Source organism: Apium graveolens, chromosome 6 (assembly GCF_009905375.1).
Source record: "Apium graveolens cultivar Ventura chromosome 6, ASM990537v1, whole genome shotgun sequence".
Classification (NCBI taxonomy): Eukaryota; Viridiplantae; Streptophyta; class Magnoliopsida; order Apiales; family Apiaceae; genus Apium; species Apium graveolens.
Window position 1 is genome coordinate 8055773 of NC_133652.1, and position 20344 is coordinate 8076116.

A 20344-nucleotide genomic window follows, 5' to 3' on the forward strand; every position below is an offset into this window, starting at 1 on the left:
TCGCATTTGGATGCCAGTTAGCATGAATAACAATAAACTTGGAGGAGTTGCTTCTCCATAACCATCAAATTTATTATAATCACTTTAACAGAGAGACACCGAAGCAACAAAGCAAACGTATATGATAATTTTTTAGAAAACAAAGAAGTTTTGAAAACAAGCGAGAAGAGGGTAAAATTAAGATCTAAGATTAGATGTTATTGGCGAAAGTGACAATGTTATACACTACTAAGGTACTTCAACATATCAGTGACTAAGAGGTTCGATAGATATTGCAGCATTATAGCACTCTAGCAGTTCCGACAATGAGCCTATCGAAACAACAAAAGGTATAGTTAAGAGCATTGGTCCTGCATTGAGAAGTAGTTTAACAAATGTTGTAGAAACAACAAAAGTTGCAGAGTAAGAGCATTGGTCCTACATTAACAATGGTCACTGCATAATACAGAGACATGTGGTACTGCATAATATATGAGGTAGTTTGACAAATTCTATACAAGCAACTAAAGGTTTCAGAGCTTTAAGAAAATGTACTGCATAACATATTGGGCATAATAAGTGTGGAACCAAACATACTACATGTTCCAAACATACTACATGAGTAAATACTATTGTTTTTAAGACAAATCAGATTTAAAGGTCTGGATGATGCAACACTATAACACTCCAGCAGCTTTGTGTTGTGAGCCAAATACTCCTTTCCAATCAGGAAAAGTTGCAACCTGAGCTTTAATCACTGCTCCATGATTTCTTCCGTTGGTCCACTGAGTTGGATGTGATTATTCATCTTCAGTTTGGATTGGTTTCATTCCAGGAATATAAACTAGGCTCTCAACATGATGATATAATTCATCCCACCTTGGATGAAAAGCTTTCAGCCCAATGCTATCAATGAGATTATCACTTTTAAGGTCATATAAGAAATCATCTTTCGGCAGATGATAGTATCGCCCCACAACTACAGTCTTGCCAGCATCCTCAAAGCACTGAACTATGCTTATATCTTTCTTTTGCAGAATAGTTGGGGTGGCAGTAGTATAGATATTAGTCCATGTAGTAGCACAGCTATTCTCAACATCTAGTGCATACACATCAAAAGTTTGGTCACCGGGGAATAAATTAGGAGGCCGACTGAATCCATCAAATTGAAAGGATGGACGCTAGTTTCTTGATTCAGGACAATCTGTGGATACGGAAACTTCTTATACGAGCCAGTATGAGGATTGATGGAAGCAATAAAACCACTCTGAAAATTATCATAACCGTTTGACCAATCCTGAGTAGACCTCAATGCGAGATCTGTATGAGTGTGTGCTTAGAGAAACAAGCCTAATGATCTTGTAATCATTAGTGTGTGAATTAAAAGCCAAGCCTATGGATGCGTAGCTAGTATCTTCATCCTTATGGAGGGGAAGATAAATTATTTTCCAGTAATTGATGGCGGGGTTCCATAAAACAACACAACGAGTACATCCGATAACACAAAATAGAGAGATGATGCCATTGATGGAACCTGCAACGACGCAGTTTCTGAATTTAAGACAAATCAGTGATTAGGAGGTCCAAAATGGATGTTGTATCATATAACACACTCCAGCTCTCTAGCAGCTCTCCAATCAGCAAACTAAGCTTAAAGCATTTGTCCAAGATTTGTTCCTATGAAACTTGATTTAGTACGATCGATGTATTAACCATCCTCAGTTGGGATCGGTTCCATTCCTGGAATATAAACTAGGCTCTCGACATGATGATATGATTCATCCCACCTTGTCCGATAAGCATCCAGTCCGATGCTCTCAATGAGACAATCAGTTTTGAGGTCATACAGGAAAAAATCACTCTGATGAGGGTTCCACCCCACAACTATAGTCTTTCCAGCTGGATCCTCAAAGCACCTAAGTATGCGAAGATCTTTATTTAGCTGAACAGTTGGGGCTGGAGTAGAACATAGATTAATCCAGGTAGTAGCACAACTATTTTCATCATCTAGTGCATACACATGAAAAGTTTGGTTTGGCTTCTCACCGGGGGAATACATTAGGATGGCGAGTGAATCCATCAAATTGAAAGGATGGACGCTAGTTTTTTCATTCAGGAGAATCTGTGGATACGAAATCTTCTTATACAATCCGGTACGAGGATCAAATGAAGCAATAACATTACTCTGAAAGTTGTCATAAACACAATAACTGCTGTGGTAGTTCCTTGACCAATAGGGGACACCCTTGACAATAAGGCTACACTTTAGTTGAGTGGTAAAAAATGGAATTTCAGAGTGGACGACTGACCAAGAATCCTGGCTAGCAGAGTAAACCTCAACGCGAGATATGGACGATGATGAGCTAGTCATCTGTCTAAGCAGGGGAAGAAGCCTAATAACCTTGTAATCATTAGCGAGTGAATCAAAAGCTAAGCCAATGGATTCAAACCAATTACAGTCACCCGTGTCAGGGAGGTGAATTGGTTTCCAGTATTTGATGGAGGGGTTCCATAACGCAACAAAACGAGTACCTGGTCTACATAAAGAGGCTAGACAGACAATGCCATTGATGGAACCAGCAACAATGCATTCTTTGAAACTGTCAGGAAAGTTAAGATTATAAGGAAAATCCAGTTTCTGACATGGGCTTAGATTAAGATCATAAAGGATACGAGGTTGCTCATTGAGGCGAAACAAAGCTACATACTTACGATCATAAGGCTTGGCTGAATTACGAGCGTGTGGACTAAAACAAGGAAACAGGATCTTTTGTTGAGTGTTTTTGTTGTGATCAATGAGTTCTAATGCAAATTGTGGATCAGTAATGAGAGCATTCCACGACTTGCAAACGCACCTTAAACGCCCTAAAAATCTCACTGGAATCCTCACAATTATTTCCATCATCAACTCTTCGGGCAGAATACCGGCTACAGGATGAGTTATAGTCGATCTTTTCCTCATAGATGCAAAACCTACTACTTTTTCAATAGATTGAATTAATATCTAACGGTTCTCGCTAGTTTGATTTGGTGGCTCTGCATTGAATAATCAATCAACAACCAAACTTTTAATCTTTCGTATTTAATATAATACTTACTACTTTTTCAATAGATTGAATGAACAAGTAAAAAGTCTTGTAAATTTAAGAAATATTAAATAATGAAAAAGGGTTACAAAAGATCGGGGTAAATAATCCAAGAATGAAACTTAGGGGGTGTATTAATTTAGGATTCTAAAAGATTTTTTTTTCATTCATGAAATCCAGGTGTATTCAACTGAGATTTTAAAAAATGTATCAGAATTTTATGGTATTCAACTGAGATTTTAAATTATGCTACAAAATCCGGTGCTATTTAATCGGGATTTGAAATTATGCTTAAAAATCTGAAGGTATTCAACTGGAATTATTTAAAATTCATTAAAATCTGATGGTATTCACGGATTTTTTTGAACTTCATAAAATGATGGATTTTGTGTCATTATTCAATATATTTTATGATTTTTGAAATCCCACCATAATTCATGAGATTTTGAAGGATTATGTTTAAATCCTAAAGACTCTTCATCAACTCTACAACATTTTATCTAGAATCGGCGTAAAATCAAAATCTGATATAATTTATTAAAATCCATAAATAATATATAATACATTAAAATTAAAAACCTAGTTTAATACACCTCCTTAAACCTTGATAATGTACTTCAGTAGCTGGAGTTCTTGTATCTAATTTAACGCTTGAGACTCGAGGATTTGAGGGAGGGTTCCAAGGTTTAACAAGTGGTCTCTTTTAAACCTCAGTCGTTTATTATTTAAAAAAACGAAAATTAAAATATAAGATAGATTACGTGTAGTTTTTAGTTATCTACTTTTTTTATAAAATAATTTCAATGTATATAATATACCTAAATTTTCGTCGTACATATTTCTATAGTTTAGAACCAGAAAATAGATTTTTTTTGCTAAAATAACTTCATATCTCCTATGATTACAAACTACATACAGTTAAATCTTGATAAATTAATACTCAATAAATTAATAACCTCGATAAATTTATAATTTTGTGTAGTCCCGACTCGGACCCTTTAATATAAATTAATAATTTACTAAATTTATAAGATAATAATTTTGTTTTGAAATATATATATAAGTCACATATAATATATAAATTAATAATTTCATCTTATATCAAAATTGCATAATTATTCTAAGATATAATTTTAAAATTTTAATGTAACTTGATTTTTTTTTAAATTGATTTGATGTATTTCATTTTGTATTATTCTTACTCCATTATAGAGTTCCTTCACTTGTACTAAGTAGATATTGCAAGAGAAAATTATGCAATGTTAGTGTTCTTGTGACATACCTCATCTTCCTCTGATCTTTCTCATTCTCATTTCTGCTCAATCTTCTTTATGTTTTTCCATAACATCTTATTATATGTTTATGTTTAAAAAATCCGTCACTTTTTCGTATCCGCCCGGATAATTAATAAGTTTTTCGGTATTCATTATATCACGATAATCAATAATCATTTTGACATATATTTATAAATATTTATTAAATACATTAAAAATTATATATCGATAAATTAATAAATTATTAATTTATCGATTAATAATAATTTTATCTGCTAGGTTTACTCATGCATTTAGATGAACCCCAAAGATGTTGCAGCATTCCAACATTCCTGCAGTTCTACGTTGTAAGCTAAACAAACATCTGTCCCTTTCCATGAACAACATTAACAAACTGAACTCAAAGCATTGGTCCCTGCTAAAAACATGCAAAGTTCAGTTTTAAGTTTTAACTACATAATTCAGAAAATTTAAGTGCCACAATAGTAGTCATGTAATGGAACATTGAGAATGTTGTCGGCACCAAACAATCAAGCCTCACTAGTTCGAAATTCCAATTCGTTCATCAACCACCACCTTAAGTTAAGGAAATTGACGACACCATAGAAAAGCCGAATATATGTTAATCCAAATTACAACAGTGCCGGGCCTTTTTCATCTTTTTCTTAAATAATTCAATACTCTTGTCATTCACCTATCTATATTTTTGATATTTGCATAAAATATATGTTAAATATTGTCTAATTTTGAGATTTGCATAAAATGTCAATAATTCACTCGTCCCTATCAGACATCTAACCAACTTTATAACCTTTTTACGAGTTAATTTTGAGTCTTTTAAACTTGATATTGTGCCCGAGGACTGCTTTACTGTATATTTTGATGCAGAGTAGTAAGTTTTCCAACATTTTACACGAGGCAATACTGAATTGGGGAAGTGACAGTGTTGCATACTACTCGTGTATTAAGACAAATCAGTGACTAGGGAACGAGAGAGAAGGAGCGAGAGAGAGGGGGGGAGAGAGAGAGGGAGGGAGGGAGAGAGAGAGGGGAGAGAGAGCGAGAGAGAGAGAGAGAGAACGGGGGAGAGAGGCAGACACACAGAGAGATAGAGAGATAGGCACAGAGAGAGACGGAGAGAAACAGAGAGAGAGAGAGAGAGAGATATAGGGGAGAGAGAGGGAGAGAGGGAGGGATCGAGAGAGAGATAGAACGGGGGAGAGAGAGAGAATTCTGATGCAAAGTAGTATGTTTTCCAACCTTTTACAGGAGGCAATTCTGAATTGGGGAAAGTGATTAAGCCGTTTGATCGATATTGCTGCATTATAGCGCTCCAGCTTCCAGCAGTTCTTCATTGTGAGCTTAACAATCATACAAACAACCAAAGTTTCAGAATACTGAATTGAAACATAATAGTATAAAACATTACAAACTATTGTTTTCAAGACGAATAGGCAATTAAGAGGTCCGACATGTTGCAACACTATAACACTCCAGCAGCTTTGTGTTGTGAGCCAAATACTCACTGGTCCACTGTTTTCTTCCGTTTGATGTGATTATTCATCTTCAGTTTGGATTAGTTTCATTCCAGGAATGTAAACTAGGCTCTCGACATGATGATATGATTCATCCCACCTCGGCTGAGAAGCATCCAATATAATGTTATCGAAGAGACGATCACTTTTGAGGTCATATAAGAAAAAATCGTTCTGATAGAGGTTCTGCCCCAAAACTACAGTCTTGCCAGCAATGCATCCTCAAAGCATCGACATATGCCTATATCTTTATTTTTCAGAACAATTGGGGTGGGAGTAGAATATATATTAATCCAGGTAGTAGCACAGCTATTCTCATCATCTAGTGCATATACATGAAAAGTTTGGTCACCAGGGAGATAAATTAGGAGGGCAAGTGAATCCATCAAATTGAAAGGATCGACGCTATTATCTTTATTCAGGGCAATCTGTGGGTACGGAATCATCTTATACGAGCCAGTATGAGGATCTACGGAAGCAATAAAACCAGTCTGAAAATCTTCATAACCGTGGATGTAATTCCTTGACCAATAAGGGACACCCTTGACAATAAGGCTACAATTTGGCCGGGTGGTTAAAAATGGAATTTGAGAGTTGACGACTGACCAAGAATCCTGTTTAGCAGAGTAGACCTCAATGTATGATATTATGTTCACAGACCTAACAAGCCTAATGATCTTGTATTCACTAACAAGCCTAATGATCTTGTAATCATTAGTGAGTGAATCAAAAGCCAAGCCAATGGACGCGTAACCATCATCTTCATCCTTGTGGAGAGGAAGGCAAATTAGTTTCCAGTAATTGATGGCGGGGTTCCATAAAACAGCAAAACGATTTTGTGATCTGGTAACACAAAATAGACAGATGATGCCATTGATGGAACCAGCAACGACGCAGTTTATGAAACGGTCAGGAAAGTAAAGATTTTTAAAAGGATCCAGTTTCGGACCAGCTATAGGATTAGTATCATAAGGCATGCTGGGTTGTTCATAGAGACGAAAAGAAGCTACATACTTACCAGCGGATGACAGAACAGAACCATGAAACAGGAAAAGTTTTCGAGCATTATTGCTGCGATTAAAGAGTTCTGATACAAGATTATCCGTAATGAGGGCATTCCACGACCTGCAAACACACCTTAAGCGCACTAAAAATCTCGCTGGAATTTTTGAAATTATTTCCATCAGTAAATCCTCTGGCAGAATCCCATTTACAGGATGAGTCATTATCGATTTCTTCTTCGCAGATGAACAGGTAAAAACTTGTAAACTGTAAAAAAATAACAACTCTCCAGTCTCGATGATTAAGATTGAGGGCTTGAAGTTGAGGAAGGGTTTAAGCCTTTAGGGTTTAATCTAATTATATACTCTTTTCGGAGCTTTAAGAATAGTCACTGCATATAATATAGAAATATGATGTGGCATAATATGAGTATGGAACCAGACATACTGCATGAGTAAAAACTGATTTGGAAAGTGACATAGAACATTACAAACTATTGTATTTAACACGAATCAGTGATTTAGAGGTCCGACGAATGATGCAATACTATAACACTCCAGCTGCTTTGTGTTGTGAGCCATTGGTCCACTGAGTTGGATGTGATTATTCATCTTCATATTGGATTGGTTTCATTCCAGGAACATAAACTAGACTCTCGACATGATGATATGATTCATCCCATGGCTGAAAAAAATCCAGCCCAATGCTATCAATTAGACACTCACTTTTGAGGTCATATAAGAAAAAATCATCCTGATGATGGTATCGCCCCACAACTACAGTTTTGCCAGCATCCTCTAAGCACAGAAGTATGCGAACATCCTTATTTAGCTGAACAGTTGGAAGGGCAGTAGAATGTATATTAATCCAGGTAGTAGCGCAGCTATTCCCATCATCTAGTGCATACACATTAAAAGTTTGGTGATCAGACGAATAAATTAGGAGGGCGAGTGAATCCATCAAACTGAAAGGATGGCTAGTTTTATGATTCAGGACATTCTGTGGATATGAAATCATCTTATACGAGCCAGTATGAGGATTGACGGAGGCAATAAAAGTACTCCGACAATCAACATTCATTGACCAATAGGGGACACCCTTGACATTAAGGCTACAATTTGGTCGGTTAGTTGAAAATCTCGTGAGTTTACGACTGACCAAGCATCATGTTTAGCAGAGTAGACTTCAATGCGAGATGTTTGTGAGTGTTTGCTTAGAGAAGCCAGCCTAATGATCTTGTAATCATTAGTGAGTGAATCAAAAGCCATGCCAATGGATACGCAGTGACCATCTTCATCCTTGTGCTGGGGGATGAAAATTAGTTTCCAGTAACTGATGGTGGGGTTCCATAAAACAACAAAAGGAGTATCAAATCTCCAATAAGAAAATAGACAGATGATGCCATTGATGGAACCAACAACCATGCATTGTTTAAAACAGTCAGAAAAGTTAAAACTATTCCTAGTCCTACCATCCATCGTATTAGTATCATAAAGGATGCGGGGTTGTTCATTGATGCGAAACATAGCTACATACTTATGACACATATTCCCACCAAGAAACATGAAATTTTCTCGAGTGTTGTTGTTGCGATTAAAGAAGGTTGATACAAATTGTGGATCAGTAATGAGGGCATTCCACGACTTGCAAACGCACCTTAAGCCCACTAAAAATCTCGCTGGAATTTTCATAACAATTTCCATCACCAACTCTACAGGCAGGATCCCATCTACAGGCTGAGTCGACATCGATTTCTTTCTCGCAGATACTACACCTCTTATTTTTTTTCTTTATCTGTTAGAGTTTTCAAACTCTCCCGTATGAAATAAGATATGCAGCAGCAAGAAACAAATGCCCTCAAATCCTGGATTCAAGATTGACAAATAAAAGAACAGCAGCTTGGTCAAAAATAAACAGCTTGGTGTAAAGAAGCAGTAATACCAAGACAAGAAATAAGAGGCAGGTATCAAAAGAGAGCTTGATTGTTAGGAGCATACAACGTATATACATGCATGTAGCAGCTAAGTATGCTCACAATAATAAAGAAAGTCAACTGTGGTGTGCTGGACATAATAACAAGCAGCCTAATTTTAGCTGTTGGTGTAAAATCAAAAGGTGGTGAAACATGTGAACAAAAGAAACCACAGCAGCTCCTGGAATTAAGGTAGGCTATCTGTTGAATTCTGCAGATGCAAGGTTGGCCAGAAAACTAGGAAATAAATGAAATGTGATGTAAGGCATGATGTGTATTTTAGTTTAATGTATATAAATAGCTTGAGCTGCTGTGTTGTATGAGGAAGTAGTGAAAGAATTAGAAAGATTAAAGAACAGAGCTGAAGCTCTATTCTGTGTAATAGAAAAAGGCTGTAGCCTATGTTGTTGTTCTGTAGTGAAATCAAAAGTTGTAGCTTTACATCCCTGTGTTTTGTTTTTCATTTGGACAAACAGGCGTGAGTATACAATTTATTATTCCAACTTGTGTAAGTATTTTATAAGCCCAAGCCCATTCCGTTTCCAACAAGTGGCATCAGAGCTAAGGTTCCGTTCGTGAAAAATGGCGACGATGGTGCAACCAAATATTCCAAAATTGACGAGTATAAATTACGGGAACTGGAGTATTCAAATGAAGGTATTACTCGGTTCTTACGATAATTGGGATATTGTCGAAAGCGGGTATGACAAGCCCACAGATGCAGCCGCTGAAGCAGCCCTGTCAATTGCTGAGAAGATGATTTTGAAAGAGACCCGGAAAAAAGATAAAAAGGCGTTATATACAATTATTCAAGGAGTTGACGAATCAACATTTGAAAAAATTTCGAATGCAAAAACAGCAAAAGATGCGTGGGAGATTTTGCAGAAATCATTCCAAGGCGTGGAGAAAGTAAAAAAGGTGCGGCTCCAAGTTCTTCGTGGCGAGTTCGAAAATATTAAAATGAAGGCCTCAGAAAATATTGGTGAATATGTTACTCGTTTAAAAACAGTGACAAATGAGATGAAGAGAAATGGAGAAAGTCTCGATGATGTTCGGGTCATGGAAAAATTACTCCGTTCGTTGATGAGAAAATTTGATTACGTGGTTACTTCTATCGAGGAGTCAAAAGATTTGTCCACAATTTCCATTGATGAGCTAGTTGGTTCACTTCAAGCGCATGAGCAGCGGATGAACCAGTATGATGATACAAGCCATTTAGAAAAGGCGTTGCAAAGTAAGGTGTCCATTGGTGAAAGTTCAAGCAGTAGCAGTTCTGGTCGTGGAAGAGGTGGCTTTAGAGGTGGCTACCGTGGTGGAAGAGGACGTGGAAGACAGTCCTTCAACAGAAGCCAGAACACTGAAGGTTATCGTCCATCTGGCCGTGGTCAGAATTTTAGAGGACGAGGACGAGGAGGATTTCAACGAGGTGACAAGTCTCAATTTCAGTGCTATAATTGCAATAAATTTGGCCATTTCAGTTATGAATGTAGATCACCGAAAGTGGAAGAAAGAAGTCATTTTGCAGCAGCAAAAGAAGACAAAGATATTGGCACTGCTATGTTCCTCACTTATAATGGCAACGAGGAGAGCAAGAAAAATGTTTGGTATCTTGACTCTGGTGCAAGCAACGACATGACGGGCCATAAAGATTTATTTACGGAGATAGACGAGACCATCAGCGGAGAAGTTACGTTTGGTGATTCATCGAAAATTCCAGTCAAAGGTAAAGGTACAATTACGATTGTATTGAAGAATCGTGAGAAAAAGTTTATTAATGATGTTTACCATATACCTGCTTTGAAAAGTAACATCATCAGTCTTGGCCAACTTGTGGAGAAAGGACATTATATACAGATGCAGGATAATTCTCTTGTCATCAGGAATCGGGATCAAGAATTAATTGCAGATGTGGAGATGTCAAAGAATCGTTTGTTTACACTTGATATATAGACGAAGATGCAGAGGTGTTTGAAGACGGTCATTAAAAATGACTCGTGGTTATGGCATTTAAGATATGGTCATCTTGGTTTTTCTGGTTTAAAATTGTTGTCAAAGACAAAGATGGTGGACGGCTTGCCAGAAATCAATGAACCAGAAAATTTATGTGAAGCATGTGTTAAGGGGAAGCAACACAGACAAAGTTTTCCCGTTGGAAAATCATGGAGAGCCAGAAGGCCATTGGAGATTGTCCATACAGATATTGCTGGTCCATTTGATATTCCATCACTTGGAGGTAATAGGTATTACCTAACATTTATTGATGATTTTAGCAGAAAAAGTTGGGTGTATATCCTCAAAGAAAAAGCGGAGGCTCTTGATAAATTCAAGGAGTTCAAAGCTTTGGCAGAAAAACAAAGTGGTCATTATTTGAAGGTACTCCGATCAGACAGAGGAGGCGAGTATACTTCAAATTTATTTAAAAGCTTCTGCAGAGCACATGGAATCAATCATCAGTTGACAGCGGCATATACTCCTCAACAAAATGGCATTGCAGAAAGAAAGAATCGCACTATTCTTGACATGGCAAGGAGCATGGTCAAAGCAAAGCATATGCCGAGAACTTTCTGGGCTGAAGCCGTTCTATGTGCAGTTTATTTGTTGAATCGTTGTCCAACTAAAAGTGTCAGAAACAAAACTCCAAATGAAGCATGGAGTGGTAGCAAACCATCTGTTGGACATCTCAGAATTTTTGGGTGCATTGCATATGCACATGTTCCAGATCAGAAAAGGAAGAAGCTGGATGATAAAGGCGAGAAGTGCATCTTTACCGGATATGACAAAAGAAGCAAGGCGTACAGACTCTACAATCCCCTCACGAAGAAATTAATCATTTCTCGAGATGTCGAGTTCGATGAATCAGACTACTGGAAATGGAGCGACGAAGAAAGAAAAGTTGCAGGTCTATTCTTTAATGATGATGATGATGACGGTAATGATTCCAACATTGAGGATGATGAAGATGATGATCCAACTCCTCCCCAAAGTCCAAATCAATAAACTCCTGCATCGACACCATCGACTGGAGGAAGCAGCAGTTCAGGGGGAGCGCCAAGGAAAATGCGGAGTTTGGATAATATATATGAAGCAACAAGTCCGGTACAAACTACCTTTGATTATTCATTGTTTTGCTTAATGGCTGAGTGTGATCCAGTTACATTTGAGGAAGCTTCTGAAGAAAGCAAATGGAATAAAGCCATGGATGAAGAAATTGGTGCAATCAAGAAGAATGACACTTGGGAGCTCACAGATCTTCCAGAAGGACACAAAGCAATTGGTGTCAAGTGGGTCTACAAGACAAAGACAAATCAGGATGGTGAAGTGGAAAAATACAAGGCGAGGCTAGTGGCTAAAGGCTACAAGCAGAGATATGAAATTGACTATGACGAGGTATTTGCTCCAGTTGCAAGAGTTGATACCATAAGACTGCTTACAGCAATTGCAGCTCAGAATCAGTGGAAGATTTATCAGATGGATGTCAAGTCTGCATTTCTGAATGGCTATCTTGAAGAAGAAGTCTATATCGAGCAACCACCAGGATATGTTCAGAAAGGCCAGAATAACAAAGTCTACAAATTGAAGAAAGCCTTGTATGGTTTAAAGCAAGCTCTGAGAGCATGGAACACAAGGGTTGATGAATATTTCCAGAAAAATGGTTTTGTGAAGAGTCCCTACGAGCATGCACTTTACACGAAAACAAATTCAGGGGAAGATATTATGATCGTGTGCTTATACGTGGATGACATGATTTTTACTGGAAACAACTCTGGTATGTTTGATGATTTTAAGAAAGTTATGACTAACGAATTTGAGATGACAGATATTGGTCAAATATCGTACTTTCTTGGAGTCGAGGTAAAGCAAAGCAAAGACGGGATTTTTATGTCACAGAAAAAATATGCGGAACAGATTTTAAAGAAATTCAGAATGGAAGAATGCAAGCCAGTGAGCACGCCAGCTGAAGCAAGTATAAAGCTCAGAATTGATTCAACAAGGGAGTCGGTAAATCCGACATTGTTCAAAAGTTTGGTTGGAAGTCTGAGGTACCTAACTTTCACTCGTCCAGATATTATGTACGCAGTTGGACTGGTTAGTAGGTACATGGAGAAGCCGAAGCAAGATCATTTCATGGCAGCTAAAAGAATTTTGAGGTACATAAAAGGTACACTTGATCATGGTCTGTTTTACATGCATTCTCAAAATTCAAAATTAGTTGGCTACTCAGACAGTGATTATGGCGGTGACTTGGATGACGGGAAAAGCACTTCGGGATATGCTTTTCATATCGGTTCAGCAATATTTTCATGGTCATCAAAGAAGCAACAGACAGTGGCTCTGTCAACATGTGAGGCGGAGTATATGGCAGCAGCAGCATGCGCATGTCAAGCTATGTGGCTAGGCTACATATTGGGCGAGTTAAATCTTGCAAAGGTTGATCCGGTTACTATTTACGTGGATAATAAATCTGCTATCTCACTCACGAAAAATCCAGTGTCACATAGTCGAAGCAATCACATCAACATCAAATATCATTTCATTCGAGAGCAGGTGAATGACAAAATTGTGGAGTTGGTGCACTGCAGGACAGAAGACAATTTAGCGGACATATTTACGAAGCCATTGAAGCCGGAAGTGTTTCAGAAAATGAAAGCAATGCTTGGAATGCAAAGTCGAGTTTGAGGGGGAGTGTTAGAGTTTTCAAACTCTCCCGTATGAAATAAGATATGCAGCAGCAAGAAACAAATGCCCTCAAATCCTGGATTCAAGGTTGACAAATAAAAGAACAGCAGCTTGGTCAAAAATAAACAGCTTGGTGTAAAGAAGCAGTAATATCAAGACAAGAAATAAGAGGCAGGTATCAAAAGACAGCTTGATTGTTAGGAGCATACAACGTATATACATGCATGTAGCAGCTAAGTATGCTCACAATAATAAAGAAAGTCAACTGTGGTGTGCTGGACATAATAACAAGCATCCTAATTTTAGCTGTTGGTGTAAAATCAAAAGGTGGTGAAACATGTGAACAAAAGAAACCACAGCAGCTCCTGGAATTAAGGTAGGCTATCTGTTGAATTCTGCAGATGCAAGGTTGGCCAGAAAACTAGGAAATAAATGAAATGTGATGTAAGGCATGATGTGTATTTTAGTTTAATGTATATAAATAGCTTGAGCTGCTGTGTTGTATGAGGAAGTAGTGAAAGAATTAGAAAGATTAAAGAACAGAGTTGAAGCTCTATTCTGTGTAATAGAAAAAGGCTGTAGCCTATGTTGTTGTTCTGTAGTGAAATCAAAAGTTGTAGCTTTACATCCCTGTGTTTTGTTTTTCATTTGGACAAACAGGCGTGAGTATACAATTTATTATTCCAGCTTGTGTAAGTATTTTATAAGCCCAAGCCCATTCCGTTTCCAACATTATCGAGGTAGATTATTGATGGAAAAGAGGGACTGGACAAAGGAAGAGAGAGGGAGAGTTCTTGTATCTTAAATCTCCAATTTCGAGAGTTGAGAATGAGGGCTTCGAGTTGAGGTAGGGTTTAAGCCATTAGGTTTAAGATATAGGGTTTGTGTTTGTACTAGAAGTTTAAAACTAGCTTAAGCACGGAATGGGGCAGGGTTGAGCATTCGGTCGGTTCGGTCCGGTACCGAACCGAATAGACCGAAAAACCGAATTATGATTTTATCTCGAACCAGACCGGACCGGATCGAAATTGTAATCTGGACCGGACCGAACCGAACCGAAATAATTCCGTTCGGTCCGGTTTTGGATCGAACCGACCGATTTTTTTTCAAAAATAAAATTATATTGAATCTTTAAACCAAAAATTATAAAATCTAAAACATAATAAAAGTAAGGTGATATATATTTAGTACTAATTAAGAGTATATAAATACAATTAAAAATTAAAAATTATGATTATAATTTTTAAAATATATGTAAAATGTATATAATATAAAATTATAGTATATATAATTTGGTCTATTCGGTCTATCCAGTCCGGACCGGAATATTTTTCAAGAGAACCAGACCGAACCGAATTTTTATTTCGATCTATTCGGTCCGAACCGAATAGACTGAATTTTCTGAAAAATCAGGACCGAACCGAACCGAATTAGCATGGTTCGGTTCGGTTTTTCGGTTTCGGTTCGGTTTTGCTCAACCCTAGATAGGGGTGAACAAAACTGAATCGAAACTGAAAAACCAAACTAAACCGTATAATTTCGGTTTGGTTTGGTTTGATTTTTTTTTAAATTTCGGTTAATTCGGTTTTCCGGTTTTAACCGAAATAATATTGGTTCGGTTCGGTTAATCTAAACATTAATTCGGTTTAACCGAAATAATCGAAATCTAAATATATATATATTTGAATTATATTATATATATATAATATAATATAATAAATATAAACAAGAAAATAGACTGTATGTATCTTTAATTGGTGAATGTATGTATCTTCAATTTTTTACATATATAATATAATATAATATGTATTCTTTTAACATCTCGAATTATTTTTTATTTTCATTTTAAATTATTTTGACAAAATTTCAAAAAATTCGGTTTTCAGAAATCGAACCGAATTAACCGAAATAATTCGGTTCGGTTAGTGCATAAGTTTGGTTCAGTTCGGTTAGGAAAAATTATCATTTCGGTTTTCGGTTAATTCGGTTTGGTTTCTGACCGAACCGACCGAATGCTCAGCCCTAAGCACGGATATTTCCCAAATATAATTTGTACATTATCGGTAAACATGACTTTTACGAGTACTTTTACGAGTATTTTAAAGTTATCTATTTTCAAAACTTTCTTTCTGCATAATAGAAAATTAAGTAAACTTTTCTTTACAAAAAAATTGAAAAATAATCAACTTATCTATGTTGTCAATATATTTTATCAATCAATCAAATATATCTTGTATATATCGCATAAAACAATATTTGAGGAGGATATGATATTCGCAACATTTCCCTAGGTTGTCATTGGATCGGATTTGGATCGGATCGACCATGATCCATATCCTGATCCATTTAATTTTACCGGATTCGGATCCGGATCGAATTTTAATCGGACTTTTTACAGCCCGGTCCATATCCGGATCCGTTAGGATCACGGATAACGGATCAGAGCTCCGATCCTTTTATATTTTTAGAAAAAAAAAACAAAATGCAAATATAATTTCTTACCGGCAACAGAACAAAAGGATTACTTTTAAAATGATGATAGGGTTTTATATTTGATAGCCAATGAATTTATATACCAGTTTAGATCAAGTTTTAACCATTTATTATTCAAGCAACCACTAAATTAAAACAAGATTTTTTCAGATAAGAGCAGGATCCATAGGACACAACTGTAGGGATGACAATCGGGTCGGATCGGGTCGGGTATTGCAGAATCCATATCTAAACCCGAAAAATTTATCCATACCCGAACCCGACCCGAACCCGAAAAATACCCGAAAATGAATACCCGAACCCAATCCATCGGATTTCGGATCGGATTCGGGTATACCTGAAACCCGAATTTTTTTCGAATTGGATATTCATACCTAAACCCGAACCCGAAATCTAAAAATTTGTATAATTATTGATATTGCAAGTGCTAGGGATCGAATAAGCGACTTGTAGAGAAAAAGTTAATGTATCATCTCTTCAACCACTACACCACATCATTAATCGTGTTATTATATGTATAGCTAATATTTAAAAAATCAACTCAATTGATATTCAGTTTTTTAGATTTATTACTAAAAGATGTTTTGTTAACCTTATAAACCTTATCACCCATTTAAATGATTGAATAATTATATTTAATTAAACTTTATAGTTAGTTAAATTTTAACATAAATATAAAAATATATGTTCTAAAAATTATATGATAATATGTATAATGTATATTATTAATATATATATATTACAATGTGTAATACATAAAATTCTAATATTATATATATATAATTAATATATATAATTAATATATATATTAATTCGGGTTTTTTTCGGATTTATGGTTCGGATCGGGTTCGGATAGAGTTTCGGATTTCGGATCGGGTTTCGGATCGGTATACCTAATCTCCAAATCAAAATCCAAAAATTTTCGGATTTAAAAATTAAATCCATATCCAAATCCAAAAAATCAGGTTCGGTAAATCCAAAATTTCGGGTTTCGGATCGGGTATCCGTCGGATCGGATTATTTTGCCATCCCTAGACACAAGTCATTATTGTATGACCCTCAGGTTAGGACTTTAATGTTAAAATTTCATCAAATATACATGTACATCTTATTTATATAATCCACGGACCTAGTCAAAACTGCGGAAAGTGTTAAATGCATTTTATATTTATTTATAAATTATTATAATATATATATAATATTATGTTAAATATATTTGTGATGTCATATCTAATCTGATTTGTTTAGTTTCAGAACTTAATATCAGGACTTACTGGAAATCAGAACTTACCGAAGTCAGAACTTATATCAGAACTTAATATCAGGACTTACTGGAAATCAGAACTTACCGAAGTCAGAACTTATATCAGAACTTAAGGCCGTCATGATTTATATCAGGACTTAAGTGCGGGTACATCAGATAAGGAATGCAGTTGATTTACAGGAGATGATCTGGACTAAAATAAAAGAAGGTATGTATGAAGAGTTGGACAACTAGAAGACTTGTAGAAGATAATATCTAATTGATATATTTTAGGAGACAGGATTATATTTCATATCAATTAGAAGATATCTTGTAACCGTGTACTATATAAACACAGCTTAGGGTTTACACTATAAGTGTTATCATTCACGAGAACATTATTCATTGTAACCTAGCAGCTCTTAGTGATATTGTTCATCACTGAGAGAGAAGTTTAATCTACTTTGTAACAGAACTTATTATATTGAATAAACTTGATTACTGTTACATACTTGTGTTCTAAATCGATTTGATTGTATAAACACTATATTCAACCCCAATCTATAGTGTTGTGTGACCTAACAAGTGGTATCAGAGCATCTCTGTTGATATACAAACAGTGAGATCCAGTTTACAATCATGTCTGAAGAAACACAAACTCCACCTAAGCCCACCAAAACTCAAGATACTCAAAACAATCAAACCCACAGTCGATATGAGAGTATTATGGTTCCCATACTGAGAGCATCTGAGTATCCTATATGGAAGGTAAAGATGGCTATGTTTCTGGAAGCCACAGATCCAGAATACCTTGATATAATTAATGATGGACCATATAAGCCTACCAAGCTTTCTGTTGCAGTTGCTGATCAACCAGCAAAGATGATACCAAAGGAGAAAGGTGATTACACAACTGAAGACATCTCATCTATTGCCAAGGATGCAAGGGTAAGGCATCTACTGCATAGTGTAATTGACAATGTCATGTCAGACAGGGTAATTGGATGCAAGACTGCAAAGGAGATATGGGATGCTTTGGAGACAAGATGCCAGGGAACTGAAGCAATCAAAAAGAACAGAAAGACTATACTCACACAAGAGTATGAGCACTTTGACTCAAAAGCTGATGAGTCACTAACTGGTTTATATGACAGGTTTGCCAAACTCTTGAATGATCTGTCATTGGTGGACAAGGAATATGATCTTGAAGATTCAAATCTAAAATTCCTTTTAGCTCTTTCTGAAAATTGGGATTTGAAGTCTACTACCATAAGAGACAACTATGACCTTGTTGAAACTACTCTTGATGAAATTTATGGTATGCTCAAGACTCATGAACTTGAGATGGATCAAAGGAGCAAAAGGCATGGAAGAAAGTCAAAGACAGTTGCTCTTAAAGCTGAGGAGGAATCTCCTAAAGTGGTTGTCTCAAAGAGGGGCAAAGGAAAGGCTCTCATCATACAGTCTGATTCAGAGTCATCATATTCTGATGATGATGATTCAGAATCTGAAAATTTATCTGAAGTGGATGTTGATGCAGAGATGATGCAACTGTGTGCTCTTATGGTGAAGGGTATCACAAAGATAGCCTACAAGAAATTCAGAAAGGGCAAGAAGTTCTCTAGGAAAGGTGGAAGTTCTGAAAAAAAGGGTTCAGAAAGTCTGAAGGCAAAGGAGGAAAGTCTGACAAAGGAGACAACTCAAATGTCAAATGCTACAATTGTGGTGAAAGAGGCCACATCTCTCCTGACTGCAAGAAAGGGAAAGGTGATAAAGGCCAGGCACTTATTAAAAAGAAGAAAAACTGGGCAGACACTTCAGATTCTGAAGATGAGGTGAACTATGCCTTAATGGCAAATGCTGATAGCAGTTCTGATGCTGCTGAATTGAAGGTACCTCATTCAATTCTTGTTTTTCATACTGATGATATTTCTGAGCTAAGATTATATCTTAAAACCATGTTCATTAGTTTTAAAGATCAGACTTTAAAAAATGAAAGATTAACATCTCAAAGTCTTGCTTTTAGAAACATAAATGACTAATTAGAAAAAGAGTTAGTTATATTCCATCAAACTTAGAAAGAAAGAGATGAGGCTTTGTATGTTAGAGATGAACTGCTAAAATTGAATAAATCTCTTAAATCTGAACTAGAAAAGGAAAAGGAGATAATCAAAACTTGGACTAACTCTGGAAGAACAACTCAGAAAATCTTAGAAAATGGAAATTGGAAAGAAAGACTAGGTTACCTAGATGATAAAGAAGAAAAGGAAACTGTGTCATCTAAACCAAACTTTACCAAGAAAGCTGAAAAGCCTAAAGTTAATCCTGTCAAGTTTGTGTCAAATTCTGACAAGTCAAAATCTGAAAAGATGAAAGACTCTAAAATAGAAGTCAAAGAAAAGTCTACTTCTGACAAGTTGAAACAGGATAAATCAGCTGAAGTAAACATATGTTTAATGACCAAGAAGTAGCTTAAGTATAAGCTGAAAGAGATTAAAAATGTAAACAAGGTCAAGGAAGCTAGGAAAAATAGGAATGGAAAGGAATGTGTGAATAAAAGCAATAATTATATGTCTGTTCCTAATGCTCTTAGAAAGAAATGCTATAATTGTGAAAACTCTAACCATCTTGCTTCTTTTTGCAAGAAAAATAAAGATATAAACTCTTTACCTCCTAGATCAGGAGTTAAGAGTCAGTATGTTAGGTCTAAATCACAAAATCCTTATTTTTATTGTGGTAGTTTATGACATTCTATTTATACTTGTAAGGAATATCATAGTTTGTACTATGATTATTATCAAATAAAACCTTCTTTGAAGAAAGTTAGTGTAATTCCTTCTAGTGTAAATTCTGATGCAAAGTCTGATATAAAGTCTGATAAAAAGCATGTTAGCATAAACTCTGAAATTAAATCCGCTGCAAATGATGACAAACTTAAAAAGGCCAAAGGATCCAAGCAAGTCTGGGTCTTTAAAACTAACTAATAGTGGTCTTTGTGATTGCAGGGCAACAGGAAAAACATCTTAATTCTGGACAGCGGATGTTAAGGACATATGACTGGAAATAAAGCCCTGCTATCAGAC

General features: G+C 36.1%; 5 protein-coding genes across 5 annotated transcripts; 2 read left to right on the forward strand and 3 right to left on the reverse strand.

Annotated features, from left to right (window-relative positions):
- Nucleotides 1-540: 540 nt before the first annotated feature.
- Nucleotides 541-2958, reverse strand: LOC141667914 (putative F-box protein At1g32420). The gene is made up of 2 exons (XM_074474557.1): nt 2688-2958; nt 541-2579 (listed from the first exon to the last, which is right to left on the reverse strand). Exons 1-2 carry the CDS (start codon nt 2939-2941, stop codon nt 1688-1690), a joined length of 1146 nt encoding a protein of 381 aa, XP_074330658.1. The 5' UTR covers nt 2942-2958; the 3' UTR covers nt 541-1687.
- A 3113-nt stretch (nt 2959-6071) lies between these two features.
- Nucleotides 6072-7100, reverse strand: LOC141664499 (putative F-box protein At3g21120). The gene has a single exon (XM_074470451.1). It carries the CDS (start codon nt 7098-7100, stop codon nt 6072-6074), a length of 1029 nt encoding a protein of 342 aa, XP_074326552.1.
- Nucleotides 7101-7952: 852 nt separating this feature from the next.
- Nucleotides 7953-8624, reverse strand: LOC141664500 (F-box/kelch-repeat protein At3g23880-like). The gene has a single exon (XM_074470452.1). It carries the CDS (start codon nt 8622-8624, stop codon nt 7953-7955), a length of 672 nt encoding a protein of 223 aa, XP_074326553.1.
- Nucleotides 8625-9430: 806 nt separating this feature from the next.
- Nucleotides 9431-10798, forward strand: LOC141664501 (uncharacterized). Its single transcript, XM_074470453.1, has one exon. It carries the CDS (start codon nt 9431-9433, stop codon nt 10796-10798), a length of 1368 nt encoding a protein of 455 aa, XP_074326554.1.
- A 1974-nt stretch (nt 10799-12772) lies between these two features.
- LOC141664502 (secreted RxLR effector protein 161-like) lies at nt 12773-13525 on the forward strand. The gene has a single exon (XM_074470454.1). It carries the CDS (start codon nt 12773-12775, stop codon nt 13523-13525), a length of 753 nt encoding a protein of 250 aa, XP_074326555.1.
- The last annotated feature ends 6819 nt before the right edge of the window (nt 13526-20344 follow it).